This window comes from Miscanthus floridulus, chromosome 18, assembly GCF_019320115.1.
Source record: "Miscanthus floridulus cultivar M001 chromosome 18, ASM1932011v1, whole genome shotgun sequence".
Classification (NCBI taxonomy): domain Eukaryota; kingdom Viridiplantae; phylum Streptophyta; class Magnoliopsida; order Poales; family Poaceae; genus Miscanthus; species Miscanthus floridulus.
This window is the reverse complement of record NC_089597.1, coordinates 35,752,598-35,770,071: the sequence shown is the minus strand read 5'-3', so window position 1 is coordinate 35,770,071 and position 17,474 is coordinate 35,752,598. Positions and strand designations below refer to the sequence as shown.

At 47.7% G+C, this 17,474-nt stretch overlaps 1 protein-coding gene across 1 annotated transcript; it reads left to right on the top strand.

The window, feature by feature from the left end:
* Window positions 1-2,209: 2,209 nt before the first annotated feature.
* LOC136519681 (probable fucosyltransferase 8) lies at window positions 2,210-5,022 on the top strand. Its single transcript, XM_066513060.1, has 2 exons — window positions 2,210-2,480; window positions 3,429-5,022. Exons 1-2 carry the CDS (start codon window positions 2,210-2,212, stop codon window positions 4,895-4,897), a joined length of 1,740 nt encoding a protein of 579 aa, XP_066369157.1. The 3' UTR covers window positions 4,898-5,022.
* The last annotated feature ends 12,452 nt before the right edge of the window (window positions 5,023-17,474 follow it).

The following is a 17,474-nucleotide window of genomic DNA, read 5'->3' as shown; positions in this document are numbered from 1 at the left end:
ACAGATGTAGAACATGCGCCCATAGTTCTTCTCAGTCTTTGCCATCAATGCCTTGACAATGCGGCATTTGCATTTGTCGCAATGGACAAGAGGGAGAAAGACTCTACTTCCAGCCCTCTGGATGGCACCCGTCGAACTGCTGCTCCCATCCATTTGGACGGCGCCGAAGTGGAGCGGTGCTGGCTAGGAGGGGCTATAGCATGCGGCCTAAGCTGGCGCCTTTAGTGGAGGGGGAGGCGTGGGGGCGAGCCTGCACCAGCAGGGGACGAGAAGGCGTGGGGGCGGGCCTATGCCGGCAAGGGAGGGGCGGCGTGGGGGCAGGCTTGTGCCGGCAGGGGAGGGGTGACGTGGGGGAAGGCCAGCGCCGGCACAGGAGGTGAGCGGCGTGGTGGTAGGCCTGTGCCGGCTGATGCCGTTGGGGAGCGGGGATGGAGGAGAGAGAGTAGTGGGAGAGAGGGCCGATCCGTTTTGTTGTTCGATCCGTTTTGATGAAGAAAACATCAGACAGAGGTAGAAGTGGAAGGATGTGTCTCCTTTTTTTTCCACGAATTAAATACACCCAAAATGTATTTCAGCGGGTTACACTAGTCTCATAATGGCAATCGAGCGAAACCACTTTGCGAAATGGTAAAAGTGCGAAACGGGTTTTTGATGATGGGTGAAATGCCAAAGTCTCTCTTTTTTGCCTCAACAAACAGTAGAGTGACTGAGCGCGCGTTTAGTTCCAGGAAGTTAGAATTTGGGGCTACTGTAGCACTTTCGTTTTTATTTGGCAATTAGTGTTCAAACATGGACTAATTAGGCTCAAAACGTTCGTCTCGCAATTTCCCACCAAACTGTGCAATTAGTTTTTTTTCGTCTACATTTAATACTCCATACACGGACCGTAAACATTCGATGTAATATGTACTATAGCACTTTTTGGGATTTTAGGTTGGAACTAAACAAGTTTTGAGTGAGCAATGAAAATTGCAAATGTTCAGGCCTATAAAAATGTCAAGTACGACTTGTCGTAGAGTGAGTAATTGTGCCATCTGACTGATGAGCCAACTGAGCCTGCCACTGCAGATCCATTGACTAGTAATGCATATTTATAGTATCTCGGTCGCCGGTTGGTGCATGTTTTTGTTTTTGAACAGAGATCAGCAGGAGCACTGGCTGCACTGCCAATGGTGCATGGTTAACTAGGCACATGGCGGCGATGGCGCCCTCCCCTCCCGGCCCCGGGTGCGCGCAGTGCAGATGTACGAGGCGGAAATGGTCTTTGCAGATCGCACACGGGACACGGCGAGGAAGGGCACGAGGTATATATGCATTTTCTACATGAGGTCAGCACTCGAGGGACGCGACGACGCCACGCGCGCGCGCGCACTGTCTTTCAGTTTACCGTGCACCGTCTTGCTCGGGTACGTGCAGCGCTTCTAGCCAGTGCTTCTTCTAATCTTTCCTAACGAAGGTCGTCTACCGTTTTAACTGTAATAAAGAACTGTACATGAGCATTTCTGTACATTTAACAAATTGGCCGGGTGGCTTCAACGAAGTCGGCGAGCGATCGGGCGAGCCAAGCCAATTACGTGCCTACACCGCTACATTAGGATCTCATGCACGTTTACCAGCTAACAGTGGTTAGCTAGCTAGGTCAAGTGTAGCAGCACTCTCGACTCTCGAGTGTCGAGTCCGGATCCTAATACGAAAACCCATGCATAGCGATCCGATCCGTAGCAGTAGATTAAGGGGTCGCTTCTAAAATTCATGTCACATCAAATATTTAGATACTAATAAAGAGCATTAAATATAGATTAATTATAAAACCAATTATATAGATGGAGGCTAATTTCCGAGACCAATTTTTTAAGTCTAATTAACCTGTCATTAGCATATGTTTACTGTGGCACCACGTTGTCAAATCATAGACTAATTAGGATTAAGAGATTCGTCTCGCAAATTAGTCGTAAGTTATGCAATTATTTTATAATTAATCTATATTTAATACTTCATGTATATATTCAAACATTCGATCTAACAGAAATTTTAGCAGTTATTCGAGGAACAGCCTCTAATTCATCTGAGCCGACGGGCCGGCCATTCCACGCCATCCTATCACCATTGGCTAGTAGCCAGCTAGCCAATACACAAGTGAAGCAGCAGCTAGGCTAGCTAGTTAGAACTTAGAAGTGAGCCCACACTAGCCAAGCCAATGCAAGACAAGATGGACAGCTGCGGCAGAACAGAGCGAGGCGACGAGCCCATCAGCAGCTGGCTGGAGATCGAGGAGGTCTCGCCGTTGACGGGGAAGAAGGACGCCAAGCAGCAGGCACCCGCCAGCGGCGTCAGGCGATGGAGCTCCGTGGTGAGTGCCACCGTGGTGGTCCTGATCATGACCACGCCGCCGCTTCTTTTCCTCCTCAGCGGCCTCCTCGGCGCGCCGGTGGTGTGGATCAGGCCCACCGTCGCCAGCGTAGGCGCGCAACGGCAAACAGGTAATAACACAACTCCGCTCAGGCGCTCCATCTCATTCTCACCGCTGTTTGCACGCACAAGCTTGAAATTAGCGTGCGGCTTCCGATTCAAAATTTACCATTATCGTACATATCACATGGGTCCAGTAGTATCATGCAGCTTCCGATTCAAAATTACGGTACTACCACTACCACGAAAAAAACACAAGCAGGGCCTTTTGAGTATTTTCTGGGCCCAGGATCTGAAATTCTCTCTCTATTTTAACTTTTTTTTTTTACTATTTTAACTTGCATTGCATTGTGACTCTAGTCTTGCGTGCAATTAAGGTTTTGCATTGGTTGACAAGAATTATATAGGTTCAAGGTTCGTTGCGCATATAGCCATCAGTGTTGAGTGTTGGCGGTTGCCGCTAGTTTTTTTTTTGTCTTAGGCAAGGAGAATTTTATCCATTAGATACAGATCCAATGAAGCAAAAGTTTTTTTTTATATAGTATTTAAGCTTACGAGTACTATTATATAGCTTACTAATTATATTACACGATGATAATTACCAACTAAGTATTATCAAATTTATTAAAATTATATTTTCATAATGTATCTATTCTGTCGTAAAAATATTGACAACCTGATCTACAAATTTGATCAAACTTAAAATATTTTGACTCAGGAGAAAACTGCGATGATAATTTTGTGTGAGGTGTGTGTGTGTGTGTGTGTGTGTGTGTGTGTGTGTGTGTGTGTATGAGTATATACCACCATGATCAGTAGTATGTTCATATTTTAAATCAAGGGTATTTTTGGTGTACAAACCAGCGGAAGTTTTTTTTTTCTTCTTATTATGCAACAAAGGCAATACAAGTGTGCTTGGTTAGAAAGTGATGCAGTCATATACACACTTCTAGGGAAATAAAGATATTTTGGGTTTGGAATTGATCACAGCTTAATTAGCTCTGGTTTGCTACTGGCAGAATCCAAGAAAGACGCACTTCTTGGTGGCCTGCTGCTTCCAGGATTCGACGAACAGACCTGCGCCAGCCGGTACCAGTCCGTTTACTACCGCAAGAACATGACCCGGCAGCCGTCCCCGTACCTCATCAAGCGGCTGCGGGAGCAGGAGGCGCTGCAGCGGCGGTGCGGCCCGGGCACGGAGCCATACTTGAGAGCGTCAGAGAGGCTCAGGTCCGGGCAAACCGGCGCCGTCGACGACGTCGACGGCTGCAGCTACCTCGTGCTCATCTCCTACAGGGGCCTCGGCAACCGGATGCTGGCGATCACCTCGGTGTTCCTCTACGCCCTGCTCACCAACCGCGTGCTCCTCGTGGACCCCGGCTACGGCAACACCCTGCCGGACCTCTTCTGCGAGCCGTTCCCGGGGACGACGTGGGCGCTGCCGCTCGACTTCCCGCTCGAGAAGCAGTTCCGGCAGCTGGACGAGGCGGCGCCGGAGAGCTACGGGAACGTGGTGGTGAACCGGAGCGGGTCCGTGTCCGGGATGCGGTTCGTGTACCTGCACCTGGACCACGCCGCGTCGCCGGCGAACCGGCTCGTGTACTGCGACAACCACCGCGAGTCGTTCCTCCGCCGGATGCAGTGGGCGATCATCCGGACGGACCAGTACATGGCGCCGGGGCTCTTCTTCAACCCGGCGTACCAGGAGGAGCTGGACCGGCTGTTCCCGCTGAAGGACTCGGTGTTCTACCTCCTGTCGCGGTACCTTCTGCACCCGACCAACGACGTATGGGGCATGGTCACCAGGTACTACAACTCGTACCTGAGGGACGCGGACGAGCGGCTGGGCATCCAGATCCGGGTGCTATTCGCCGGCGCCGACAAGCCGGCGCAGCACGTCCTGGACCAGATCCTCGCGTGCACGTCGCGGGAGCATCTGCTGCCGGGGGTGGTGACCACGGAAGGAGCCGCGCCGCAGCTCCCGCCGGCCGCCGCCGGCGCGCGGGGGTCCAAGAAGGCCGTTCTGGTGACCGGGCTGAGCGCGTGGTACCACGACAACATCCGGGAGATGTACTGGAAGTCGGCGACCGTCGACGGCGAGGTGGTGAGCCTGTTCCAGCCCAGCCACGAGGAGCACCAGCAGTGGTACCACAACAAGCACGACATGAAGGCGGCGGCAGAGATCTACCTGCTCAGCCTCACCGACAAGATCGTCACCAGTGCATGGTCGACGTTCGGGTACGTCGGCTACGCGCTGGGCGGGCTCAGGCCGTACCTCATGTTCATGCCGGAGAACCAGACGGCGCCCGACCCGCCATGCACCAGGGCCATGTCCATGGAGCCGTGCTCTCACGGGGCGCCCTCCTTCGAGTGCACCAGGAAAGAGATCAACACGATCATCAACACCGGGGTGCTGCTGCCCCATGTCCGTGCTTGCGAAGACATCTCATGGGGGATCAAACTTACTGATCCGGATGTAGAAGATTAAAGGACGGAGGTGTAGGCGTGTCGTGTCCTCTCATATCGAAATATACACACGCCACTTTTTGTTTTTGTTTTTTTGTTTTCGTCATTTTTTGCCATTTGGGCGTCGTTGTTGTCTGTTTGCCCGGTCTTGAAATGGTGCACTTGCATGTGCTGCCTTTTATAGAGCATGTATACGTACAATTGAAATGGTGTCAGTTACACGTCAAGAATCTGAAGATTAATCTCATTGCAACCGTTGTTAACGTGCAGCTTGAGTGTTGCATGGCTCCGTCATTGGACTCATGAATTGCAACGTTGTGTCGATTGCAAATTTGCAATGTTGTGATGACAAGAAAGAGCATATCGGCTTTGCTTGTCGCACATTGGAATTTACGGCTATGGTATTGGCCTTATGTCTTTAAGATTACAAACTAAGTTTATTTGGCATTGATTGTTTTTGCTTCAAGCATTTGTGTTCTATAATAATAACTTTAATCTGATTCTTCACTTGTGGGGATGAAACCTGATGTTCTTCCATTATCTTTTTAAAAAAGCTTGAGTGTTGCAGCGTAATTTTTTAAAATACAATATAGACATAAACGCTCACACATATACATGTGTACATGTACTTCTATAATAATAAATGTACATATCCTAACGTTGGAGTCACCACTTACCATGCATTCACCATAGACACGGTCAGTTACCGACGAACGCATCTCCTATATGCCTGAAAGAATAATTAACCGAATATAGAAATACCTTTGAGCATGAGACTCCAACTCAGATTGCCATGTTCTAAAAGGGATAACCAGTAGTTTTTTTTTAACCCCTCCTCCTTATTCCTCAAAAAACATGTTGAGCTCACTGTCACTGTTGCAGCATTTGCAATCTTGCCTACAGCTGAAGGGGCAACATAGATCGGCATGCACGGATTATCTCAGGATCTAATAATGGTTGACAGTGCTCCTAGCACGCATGTACTACTACTCATTTGCTCGGCTGCATGACACGTGTCGGGCACTTCGGCTTATTGCTTATTGGTTGGTTGATCAAATGTCGTCGTGGCGATCGAGTGTTTTAAGAGAAAGTATAATAGCAGGCTGTGAGCCGACTAAATACTGAGGTGGAGGAGAGAGGGGAAGAGAGAGAGAAGAAACGGGCTATAAGCTTACAGCCGGTTTGGGCACAAGAAACAAAAAAGTCTGTGGGAAAGACAAGTGGACCATGTATTAACTGTAAAGAACTAACTACTATATGAGTGGGCTGAGAGAAGACTACAAAGAACCTTACAGCCAACAAACCGGCTATATTATTAGCCTTGCTCTTACGTGTCCCACTAGCTGCAGGTTCATTCGCCGTTGCAGGGAAGCAGATCTGCCGACGTCCAGTTGTTTGTTTACGGCGGGTCATCGCCCGCCGGTTATCGGCTCCCGATGTACTGCACCAACCACAGGTTCGAGGCAGTCAGGCGAACTAGTCAACGGATCCGAACCACAGGGCGCGGCCGGGACAACACCGTTCCGTTCGTGCTCTCCCATCCAGGACGTAGAAAACGCACGCCTCTCTGACAGCGTCAGGCAGGCGAGCTTGATCCCACATCTCAAGTCAAACTAGTTGTTTACCTCTCATTGGGGCGCAGCCTCAGGACTTGACAAATTTTAAGTCCACGTGTAGGACTTGGTCTCGTGGAGAGCCTAGTTGGTTCCTCAAAGTCGTGTGTAGTCAGGAATTGTTTGACGCCGGCTAGTAGTTAGTTATTACGCCGGTTAGGCACTCTGAATCCTTCCTCTTTGAAAAAAGAAACTCTGAATCCTTGAGGTCATCGGACTGGTTGTACTGAAAGTAAATGCATGGCACATGCAAAGCCCCAAGTACATGGATCATGGTGCACCCACGCCCAAACGGCGAAACCCGTGCCGCCATGCGCCCGCCGAATGGCCACCGACCCCGCGCTAGAAGAATCTTTGAAGGAACTAGCAAAAATCAGTCGGAAATCTTCACGCTAACCAGGAAGAAGCAGTGGCTCTGAGCAGGTTCATATCCATGGATTCCTTAGGCACTGTCACTCTCACTACTGGATTCAGGTTCTTTGCTGAGTGCCTGAGGCACTCGGCAAAGACCAAATTATACTTGGTAAAACCTTTGCCGAGTGCGGCACTCGACAAAGAACACACGACAAAAAAATTGATCGGCAAAGTCATCTTTGTCAAGTGTCTTTTATCGAGCACTCGGCAAAGAAAAACGACCGTCACGGCGCTGGCCCCGTTGACGGTCGCTTTGCCGAGTGCCAACCCTGCAGGCACTCGGCAAAGATTTTTTTTATTTTTTTTTAAAAAAAAATTCTTTGTCGAGTGCCATCTATTCGGCGCTCGGCAAAGTTTGAATTTTTAAAAAAAAAATTTTTTGCCGAGTGTCCTCTGGCCGACACTCGGTAAAGTTTGAATTTTTTTTTTAAAAAAAATTCTTTGCCGAGTGCCCTCTGGCCGGCACTCGGCAAAGTTTGAATTTTTTTTAAAAAAATTCTTTACCGAGTGCCATGGTCATGGCACTCGGCAAAGCTGGAAAAATGATTTTCCGAGCGCCCATTTTTTCATCTTTGCCGAGTACTGTGACCATGGCACTCGGCAAAGGGGTCCTTTGCCAAGTGCAACACTCGGCAAAGTGACCCAAAACGACAATTTTGAATTTTTTTACATTCCATCGTTACAAATAAATTCATACAAACATATATCACATATATATCTCATCCATCACATATATATCTCATCCATCCACACATTCATCCGCACATATCACATCCATCACAATATATATCACATATATAATAATAAGTGCTCAAGTCCATCTAAATAAATCCACAAGTCCATCAAAGTCCACAAGTACATCAAAGTCCACAAGTACATCACAAGTATATCACAAGTCCATCACCAAGTGAACAACAAATAAAAAAAATACAACGTGCACTCATCTCGACCACTGCAACTGTGGTGAAGGCCCAGCTCCATCATTCGGAGGTGCATGAGGTGGATTATTCGAACCACCGTCAGATGAAGACTGCACAAAGAAGAAAAGATTGCATGTGAGACAAGATTATTTGGATAGCTAATCTAGGAAGGTAGAGGCCATACAAGCAAAGCATAAGCGAAAGTAAAAAAACTTTCATACTCACAGGAGTAGCTGGAGCTGCAGGACGCGGAGGAATGCATGTAATACATGTATTAGAAATATATGTAAAAATAAACAAAATATAATTACAAAAAATATAATATTACATGTATTAGAAATAATCTTCATGATTGATATTAGCTAGATCATAGGTCTCGTCATCACTATCAACATTGTCCAACTCATCAACACTATCCAAAGGAGGAATGTTGTCTTCATTGTCATTGCCTAAACGTAATCGCTCAAGCATTTGTATGTCCTTCAGATTTCGCACCTCGTCTCCAGCATTCTCGTCATCATCCCTTTCATTGTCTATTTCTATTCCTATCTCTTCGGTTAAGTCTATATCAAACCTCCCTTGTAGCCCTTCTTCTTGATAGAACCCTCCATCATATGCGTTTGGGTTAAAGTTGTAATCTTCATCGTTTGGGACAGGTAGTTTACCGTGTGGCGATACCTTGTACACAATAGACCAACCCTTAAGATGCTCGGCGTCTTTGCACGCGTATGACGTATAATAAACCTGGATGGCCTGTTGAGCCACAATGTAGACATCTTTTCCTGAATAGATGGAATCCTATCGAATCTTGACTAGCCCAAGCTTAGGGGTCCGTGTCGATGCGGGACCCATAGGATACCCCTCAAGGAAGGGAGAAGATCTAGTCTAACTAGGATTCTTTCTATGTAATCTTAGTAGTAGTATTATTCTGTAATCCTACTAGAAACTCTCATTATAAACCGACTAGGACTCTGACCTCCTAACTATATAAAGAAGGGCGGAGTTCCTGGAGAAGGGAGTTAGAGACAACACTGGACAATCAATCCAACGCAAAGGCTAACGCCGACTGGACGTAGGGCTATTACTCGATTACGGTCGAGGGCCCGAACCAGGATAAATCGACTATCTCTTGCGTTTACCGTCGAGTTCTGCTTATGCTGAAGCCCGAACAAACTGCCCCGGATACCCCCGTGACAGGCTATCGGTGGTGAAACATACTTTTTCTTCAAAAAAAGTACACACCACCCGAAGATCTCATGAAGCGCTACATGGTTTCGCTCAAGAAAGTATTTGGACGACGCTTGTTCCTACTCGGCAAGACCTGAAGGAACAAGACGAGGCTTCCAGAGCTCAACCATGAAGTGCTCGGGGGCTTGTCAATGCGGGACCCACAGGATACCCCTCAAGGAAGGGAGAAGATCTAGTCTAACTAGGATTCTTTCCATGTAATTTTAGTAGTGGTATTATTCTGTAATCCTACTAGGAACTCTCATTGTAAACCGACTAGGACTTTGGCCTCCTGACTATATAAAAGAGGGCGGAGTTCCTGGAGAAGGGAGTTAGAGACAACACTAGACAATCAATCTAACGCAAAGGCTAACGCCAACTAGACGTAGGGCTATTACTCGATCACGGTCGAGGGCCCGAACCAGGATAAATCGACTGGCTCTTGCGTTTACCGTCGAGTTCTGCATACGCCGAAGCCCGAACAAACTGCCCCGGGTACCTCCATGGCAGGCTATCGGTGGTGAAACATCGACAGTCCATCTCGTTACTCCAGGATAAAACCAGTGGCATTTGAATATGACAGGAGTAAGAGGTTTGGAACCATAGAATGATAGTTCGTAGATTTCTTCAATTCTTCCATAATAGTCGAGTCCGTCAGTGCTGGGCGTAACAACTCCGTTGTTTATGGTTTTTCAATTGGGCCGACTCTGCTCATAGCTTGCTGTGTGAAAATAATATCTTCACGTCATAACCGGTAAATGACTTGACCCTAACAGCACAGCTGTTTACAACCTGTCTCAGCTCATCATTTATAGGCGCATCAGTTTGGGCTTTCTGTTTGAACCAACAAATGAAATCGGGGCTCTCTGGTCCCGCACCCTGTGAAAGAAGGGTATCATTTTCTTGCGGGGTAGGTTAGCTTGATCCATGCTAGGATTGACGAAGAAATTCCCTGTATCAACGAGAAATAAGGGGGTTGGACGAAGAAACAAGGACATACGGCGAAATGAAACAAGTTCGTTTAGAACTTACCCAATGAACGACTGCACCTCGACAAGGTTGGTCAACACATATAGCATGATACTGCGCCACTCTTCATTTTTCAATTGCTTAGTGGTTGATGCACTTGTGCTTCCGAGTTGCCCTTGGAAAAGGCTGAGGTTCGATTCATTTTCGCCAGTATTGTAATGAGGGGGTGGATTATAAACGCTAGGAAGGTTCTCAGTATAGTATTTCTCTGTGAAGTTTGACACCTCCTCTAGAATGTATGCCTCTGCAATGGAAGCCTCAATTTTAGCTTTATTTCTATATTTTTTGCGAAGAGTCTTCAGACATCTCTCAATTGGATAGCACCAACGGTCCTGCATGGGCCCCCCCATCCGTGCCTCATATGAGAGGTGCACAATCAAATGCTGCATCGGCAAGAAGCAGCCGGTGGAAAGATCTTCTCCAACTTGCAGAGCAACATGGGTGCCGCTTTTTCCAAGTCATCAATGACGGTCCGAGAGAGCTCCTTGGCACAAAGCTGGCGGAATAAGTAGCTCAACTCTACCAGCACTTGCCAGACATGCTCTGGGACATAGCCTTGAACCATCGCTGGAAGAAGCCGCTCAATCCATATGTGGTAGTCATGGCTCTTTATCCCGTTGACTCGCACAGTGCCTAAGTTCACTCCACTCTTTAGATTCGTTGTATACCCATCAGGGAACATTAGCGTCTAGATCTATTCAAGTACTTCCCTCCTTTGGTCCTTTTTTAAGATGAAATCGGCCTTAGGCCTTCTTTAGGTCTTGCCACGACTAGAAGGCTGCATCTCTTGATTTGGTCTATCACACAACGTTGTTAGGTCCACTCTAGCCTTAGGGTTGTCCTTAGACTTTTCAGTATCCATGAGTGTTGCCCAAAGTGCCTCAGCGACATTATTTTCAGTGTGCATTACATCAATGTTATGTGGCAGAAGAAGGTCATCAAAATAGGGGAGCCTCGTCATGCCCGAGATATGAGTCCACATATGTTGCTCACCATATCCCACAAAACCACCTTCTTTATTGGACAAAAGAGCATCTATCTAAGCATGAACCTTGGCACCTGTCATCATCCATGGTGCAGGGTTTGTCACTTTGACACCTTTCATAAAGTTCTTGATGTCTTGTCTGAATGGATGGTCAAGAGGTAGGATTGACGATGTCTATTGAACGACGAATACTTGCCACCCTTCTACAACCAAATGAACCTCACACCTTCCTTGCATATTGGGCATGGGAACTTCCCGTGAACACACCAAGCGCAGAATATCCCATACGCTAGGAAGTCATGTAGGGAGTAGTGGTACCAAATGTGCATTTTGAAGGTTGTCTTTGTAGCTCGATCATATGTCTATACCCCTTTGTCTCAAGCATGGACCAATTCATCAAACACGGGCTCCACAAACACACCCATATTACTCCCTGGGTGTCCAAGAATTATCAACGACAAGAATACGTTATATCGTTGAAAGGAGACACTGAGGGGAAGATTAAGGGGGATAACGAAGATGGGTCAACATGTGTATGGGGCAGCCATCATTCCATAAGGATTGAACCCATCTGTTGCCAGCGCGACACGTACATTACGAGCCTCATCTGCTTTGTCACGATGTTTATCATTAAAGCGGATCCAAGCTTCACCATCAGATAGATGTACCATCTTATCAAGATTATATCGTTTGCCATTTTTGTGCCATGTCAACTATTTCATGGATTCCTCGGTCATGTATAGCCATTGGATCCTCGGTAGGAATGGAAGGTACCATAGGATTTTCATAGGAATCGTAAGTTGCTTCTTCTGGCCATCATCAGAGTCTACCTCCAGGTACCTGGAGGATTTACACTTTGGATAGAACTTTGCATGCTCGTGTTCTTTCCTAAATAGGACGCACCCCTTCGGACAAGCATGTATCTGCTCATACGGCATCTTCAATGCATGAAGGAGTTTCTATGACTCGTACATGCTCTTTGGCAGAATGTTGCCCTTCAGAAGTAGGGTGCCAATCACGGTCAACATCTTATCGAAGGCTTCTCGACTCAAGTTTAACTCGGACTTCAACCCCATTAAGCGTCTAATGGCATCTAGTTGAGACACCGTTGACCGATCGTGAAGGGGTTTCTGTGCCGAGTCCATCATGTCGTAGAACGCCAGTGCGGCTACCTCCATCTCCTCCTTCTTATGTCCCTCATCGAACTGTCCTTGGTGAAAGTCATCTAACATGTCTGCTACCCTAGCATCAGCATCAAAAGCCTCCACTCGTGGTCTCACCACCTCCTCTCTCATACGATGGGCTTCACCAAGGTGGACCCACCAGGTGTAGTCCGGCGTAAATCCATTCTTCACAAGATGTTTACCCATTTCCACCTTGTTTACCCTTCTCCTGTTTCCATATTTGCTGCAGGGACACAAAACTAGGCAATGTCCTTTAGCAGCCTTGCCAAATGCACTATTTAAGAAAGCATCGGTCTTGTTCATCCATTCTGTGGTGTAATCACTCTGACTTCTCCGGCCTGTGTACATCCACTGACGGTTATCCATCCTCTAACATATGTATCAGCGAGTAATGTAACCATCAATTGCATCTACATAGTGTTCCTACTGTCTAATGGTGAGGATAGGTCCTAATCCCACCCGCGGATGTGTAGATGAGATTAGTTTCTATGCTCTACTCCTATCTAAGACAGAATTTCGGTAGCACCTCCCCGCTGTTCTCTAGATACACGTCCTGCTAAATAAGAGTGCGTATCCGGAGAACAACAGGGAGGTGATACCGAAACTATGTCTCAGACCAAAGCAGACCATGTAAACTAACCCATCTACGCATCCGCAGGCTGTCCAAAAAACATGGATAATCCAAAACCGATACAGTCATAGATATGCAAAGATCTACATACCTCCAACCGTATCTCTTTCGAACGAGAGACGCCTAACTAGGTTACGTGATCTACGACCATGATACAGAAAGAGGGATTATACCTAGGGTGGCGGCAGAGTCAGGCTAGCGGGGCCATGGTGGGTCGGTGCAGTGGTGAGGCGACGCGGTGCAGGCAGATCGACACGGCGACGGGAACTCCGACTCAGCACCGACGAGCTCTTCTCTACAAAAATGGAACAAAATACTGTCATTTAAAAAAAATCGGCAGAACCTCCCCTGCACGGTGAGGTTTCCAAAACCTACAAAAAACAACGACATGATGGTCGACAAGCACATATGTCTCAAAAGAAGCCATGTAGTTTGGATATCAATCCATACAGAAGAATATATCCAAGTAGTACCACTACTTCTACTACTACTTCCATTATTGCTACTACTACTACCACTAATTCTACTACTACTACCACTACTTCTAATACTACTACTACCACTAGCACTACTACTACAACTAATACTACTACAACTATCACTACCATGACAACAACAAGAGAGAGGTCATACCTGATGGGCGCCGGGGGTCGGGGTCGGGGTTGGGGTCGCCGGAGTCGGGAACGGGGTCGGGCACGGGCGGCGTCGGGGTGGGCGGTCCACAGGGCGCGTTCGGGGGCAGGGCTGGCTCCTTCTCCTCCTCCTCCTCCTCGCCTCCTCCCCCCCCCTCCTCCTCCTCCCCTCCTCCACTCGTCGACGTTGGCGGGCCGGCGTGGGCGAGCTGGCCACGCTCGGCCACACACGGGCGTGGGGGCTAGGGCTGGCGGGGTCGGGGGCAGGCGCCGGCGCGTGGCGTGGGGAGGGGCTGCGGCCCGCGGTGCGCGACGTGGGGAAGGGCGAGGGCGCGGGCGCGGGTGGTCGGACAGCGCAGGCGGTCGGGCGGCCGGGCTGTGCTGGCGCGGGCGGTGGAGCGTGCGTGTGTGCGTGCGTGCGGGGTGTGTGGGCCGGCCCAGCCGGCGGGGTTAAATCCCCTCTTTGCCGAGTGCCCCAGATCTGGCACTCGACAAAGGGTTTTTTAATTTTTTTAACTGCCTCTTTGCCGAGTGTCACCTGGCCTGTCACTCGACAAAGAAGGTTTTTTTTTTAAAAAAATTGTTTGCCGAGTGTCCCCGATCTGGCACTCGGCAAAGATTTTTTTTCGGAAAATACTTTGTCGAGTGCCTCTGACACGGCGCTCGGCAAAGTTTCAATATTTTTTTTGAAATTTCTTTGTCGAGTGCCCACTAATTCGGCACTCGGCAAAGATAGAAATTAAAAAATACTTTTTTTTTGAAATACCTTTGCCGAGTGCCCCTGTGAAGGCACTCGGCAAAGAGAAAACTTCTAAAAAAAATTCAAAAACCTCTTTGCCGAGTGCCTTTTTCTTGGCACTCGGCAAAGACCCCCTACGCCGAGTGCCATGCCCCGGCGCTCGGCAATTTTTTTTTAATTTTTGGCCTCCAAATTTTTTGTGCAGACCTTTTTAAGTACCAGGAACTCCTCATTAGAATTTGGGGATTTTTTGACTTTTTGATATATTTAGTTACTTTATTTTGTTAACTTGAATTTTTTCGAAAAATATATTAATTTGAACTGCACGTGGTACGAATAATAGAATTTAATGATTCAAAAAATGATAGTCATGTTACTGAGTGTAGTGTGAGGCCGTATCTAGGAACGGACCCAAAATTTCGGACATCTTGTTCACGAAACATGACCGCAAATTTGCGTGCGAAGTGTTTTTAAATTCTATAAAAAGAAAACGAAGTCTGGAAATTATGAAACTTGTTGAGATGTCGTGATATCGTATGTGGAGGCGATGATAAAAAATTTCAGAAGATTTCGTGCACGTTGTCACGTACGATGTTTACGTGACAAAGTTTTATAATTTTCGGACTTCGTTTTCTTTTTATAAAATTTAAAAACACTTCGCACGCAAGTTCGCGGTCATGTTTCGTGAACAAGATGTTCGAAATTTCGGGTCCATTCCTGGATACGGCCTCACACTACACTCAGTAACATGACTATCATCTTTGAATCATTAATTTCCATTAATCGTACCACGTGCAGTTCAAATTTATATTTTTTGAAAAAAATCAAGTAAACAAAATAAAGTAACTAAATATATCAAAAAGCCACAAAAAATTCCCAAATTCTAATGAGTAGTTCCTGGTACTTAAAAAGGTCTACACACAAAATTTGGAGGCAAAAAACAAAACAAAAAAATTGCCGAGCGCCGGGGCATGGCACTCGGCAAAGGGGGTCTTTACCGAGTGCCAAGAATAAGGCACTCGGCAAAGACATTTCAAAAAAATATTGAAACTTTGCCAAGCGCCGTGTCAGGGGCACTCGGCAAAGTATTTTTCGAAAAAGAAACTTTGTCGAGTGCCTAACAGCAGGCACCCGGCAAAGAAGGACGTGGCCGAACACCGTTATGTGGAACAGCCTATGCCGAGTGCCGCTCTTTTGCCGAGAGCCTGACACTCGGCAAAGAAGTCCTTTGCTGAGTGCCCTTCTTTGCCGAGTGCGGCGCTCGACAAAGAAGGTCTTTGCCGAGCGCCCGATTTTTGACACTCGGTAATACAGTTTGCACTCGGCAAAGAACCCGTTTCCCGTAGTGTCCGATGAGTTTTAGGTCTTTTCGTTCAAAAATGTACTTTTGGGCCTCGAGACTAGGGCCTTGTTTAGATTGCAAATTTTTGCAATCTGGACACTGTAGCACGTTTCGTTTATATTTGACAAACTTTGTCCGATCATGGACTAACTAGGCTCAAAAGATTCGTCTCGTGATTTACAACCAAACTGTGCAATTAGTTATTTTTTACCTACATTTAATGCTCCATGCATACGTCCAAAAATTGATGTAATGAAGAGAAAGTGAAAAAACTTGGAATTTAGAGGTGATCTAAACCAGGCCTAGGATGGATCTGGCAGCGTTGGGCAACACCAAAAGCAAACCTTGGACCGGCTTGCAGCCTGCAATGAGCAGCACGGAAGAAGCACATATTGTTCAGAATATGTACCAGCATAAAACTTGGCAACGGCAATATAATACAGTGGAGTTCTGGAAAGACAGCTAGCTCAATGGGCAAGCACCAAAAGACATCGCGCCAGACAATAGATCTCTATTTGGCTGAAAAATCAGAATGTGGCAACAGCACTACAGAGGGGACAATGGATGCGTGGTATACACCGAATGAACACAGACCAAGAACTGCACCAGGCCAGTTTGTTGATCTATGGAGTCAATTTCAGGGGATTGAACTACAATCACAGGAAGACGACGAGGTCACTTGGGGACTAGAGACATCGGGCCAATATTCTGCCAAATCGGCATACAACATTCAGTCCACCGAAGCGTTTTCAGAACTTGACTGGAGCAGCATCTGGAAGTTCAAGGCCAAACCCAAATGCCGCTTCTTCATCTGGCTCTTGCTCCAATGGAAATTACCAACGGCGGACCGAATTATCAAATGAGGAGGTCAAGCTAACCCAATCTGCAAGCTTTGCTACGTGAGGTAGGAATCACACGTACACATGATGGCCAATTGTTCATATGCCAAATCAATCTGGCATTAGGTGGAGATCTGGTCAGGAGAGCAAGGACTACACCAAAATCAGATCATAACAAAGCTCACCGAGTGGTGGATGAAGCTGAACCCAAGAGGAGGAGGCACGGGCAACACACATAATCCACGAGCAACAGTCATTCTGTACATTGCATGAAATCTATGGAAGGAAAGTTTCTGAAGGATATTCAATAACCAGGCGCAAAATGAGCAACACCTCCTAGCTGCCATCAAAGATGATGTACAAGCACAACGGCAAGCCTGGGAGGAATTGGAGGGACAGTAACCTCTGTCAAACACACTAAGGGCTACTTTGGCAGCACAAATTCCCGCTGGGATCCCAGCGTCTTCCCGGGGCGAGAAACCCACGGGGCCACCTCCCCTGGGGTAATCTCCTACCGCGTTTGGAAGCTGAGGAGACGCGGAATCTCGCCCGCTTCCCTGCGTTTTCTACGGGAGAGAAATCCACGAGGCAATAGGTCAGGGGCATTTCCCCGCCCCTCGACTCATGACGCTCCTCGTCTCTCACGATTGGCGTCAGGGAGACCGCCGCCGCCGCCGCCCGCGCGACTTCCACTTTCGCCGTCGCATCCACCACCCGCGGAGTTCCACTTTCGCCGTCGCATCCGCCACCGACGTTTGAAGCCAGCAGGTCCGAGTGAGCCCGTCTTCCCCGCCACCACAGGCCAGGCAGCGCTCCCTGTGCGAGTGTGCTCTCCTTCCGCCCCTGTTCGCTTCTCCTCCGCCATTGCCTCGCTTCTCCACCGTCGTCATAGCCTTTGCTCTTGGCTTCGATCCAGTGAGTCCACGTCCACTCGCATCTTCTTCACCACTAGGATTTCTCGATCCACCATGGTTTCGCTCGCATCTCTGCAGGTGACACCATTGTCTCTTTGTAGATCTTGGGGGATGTTGTTCTCCGCATCCT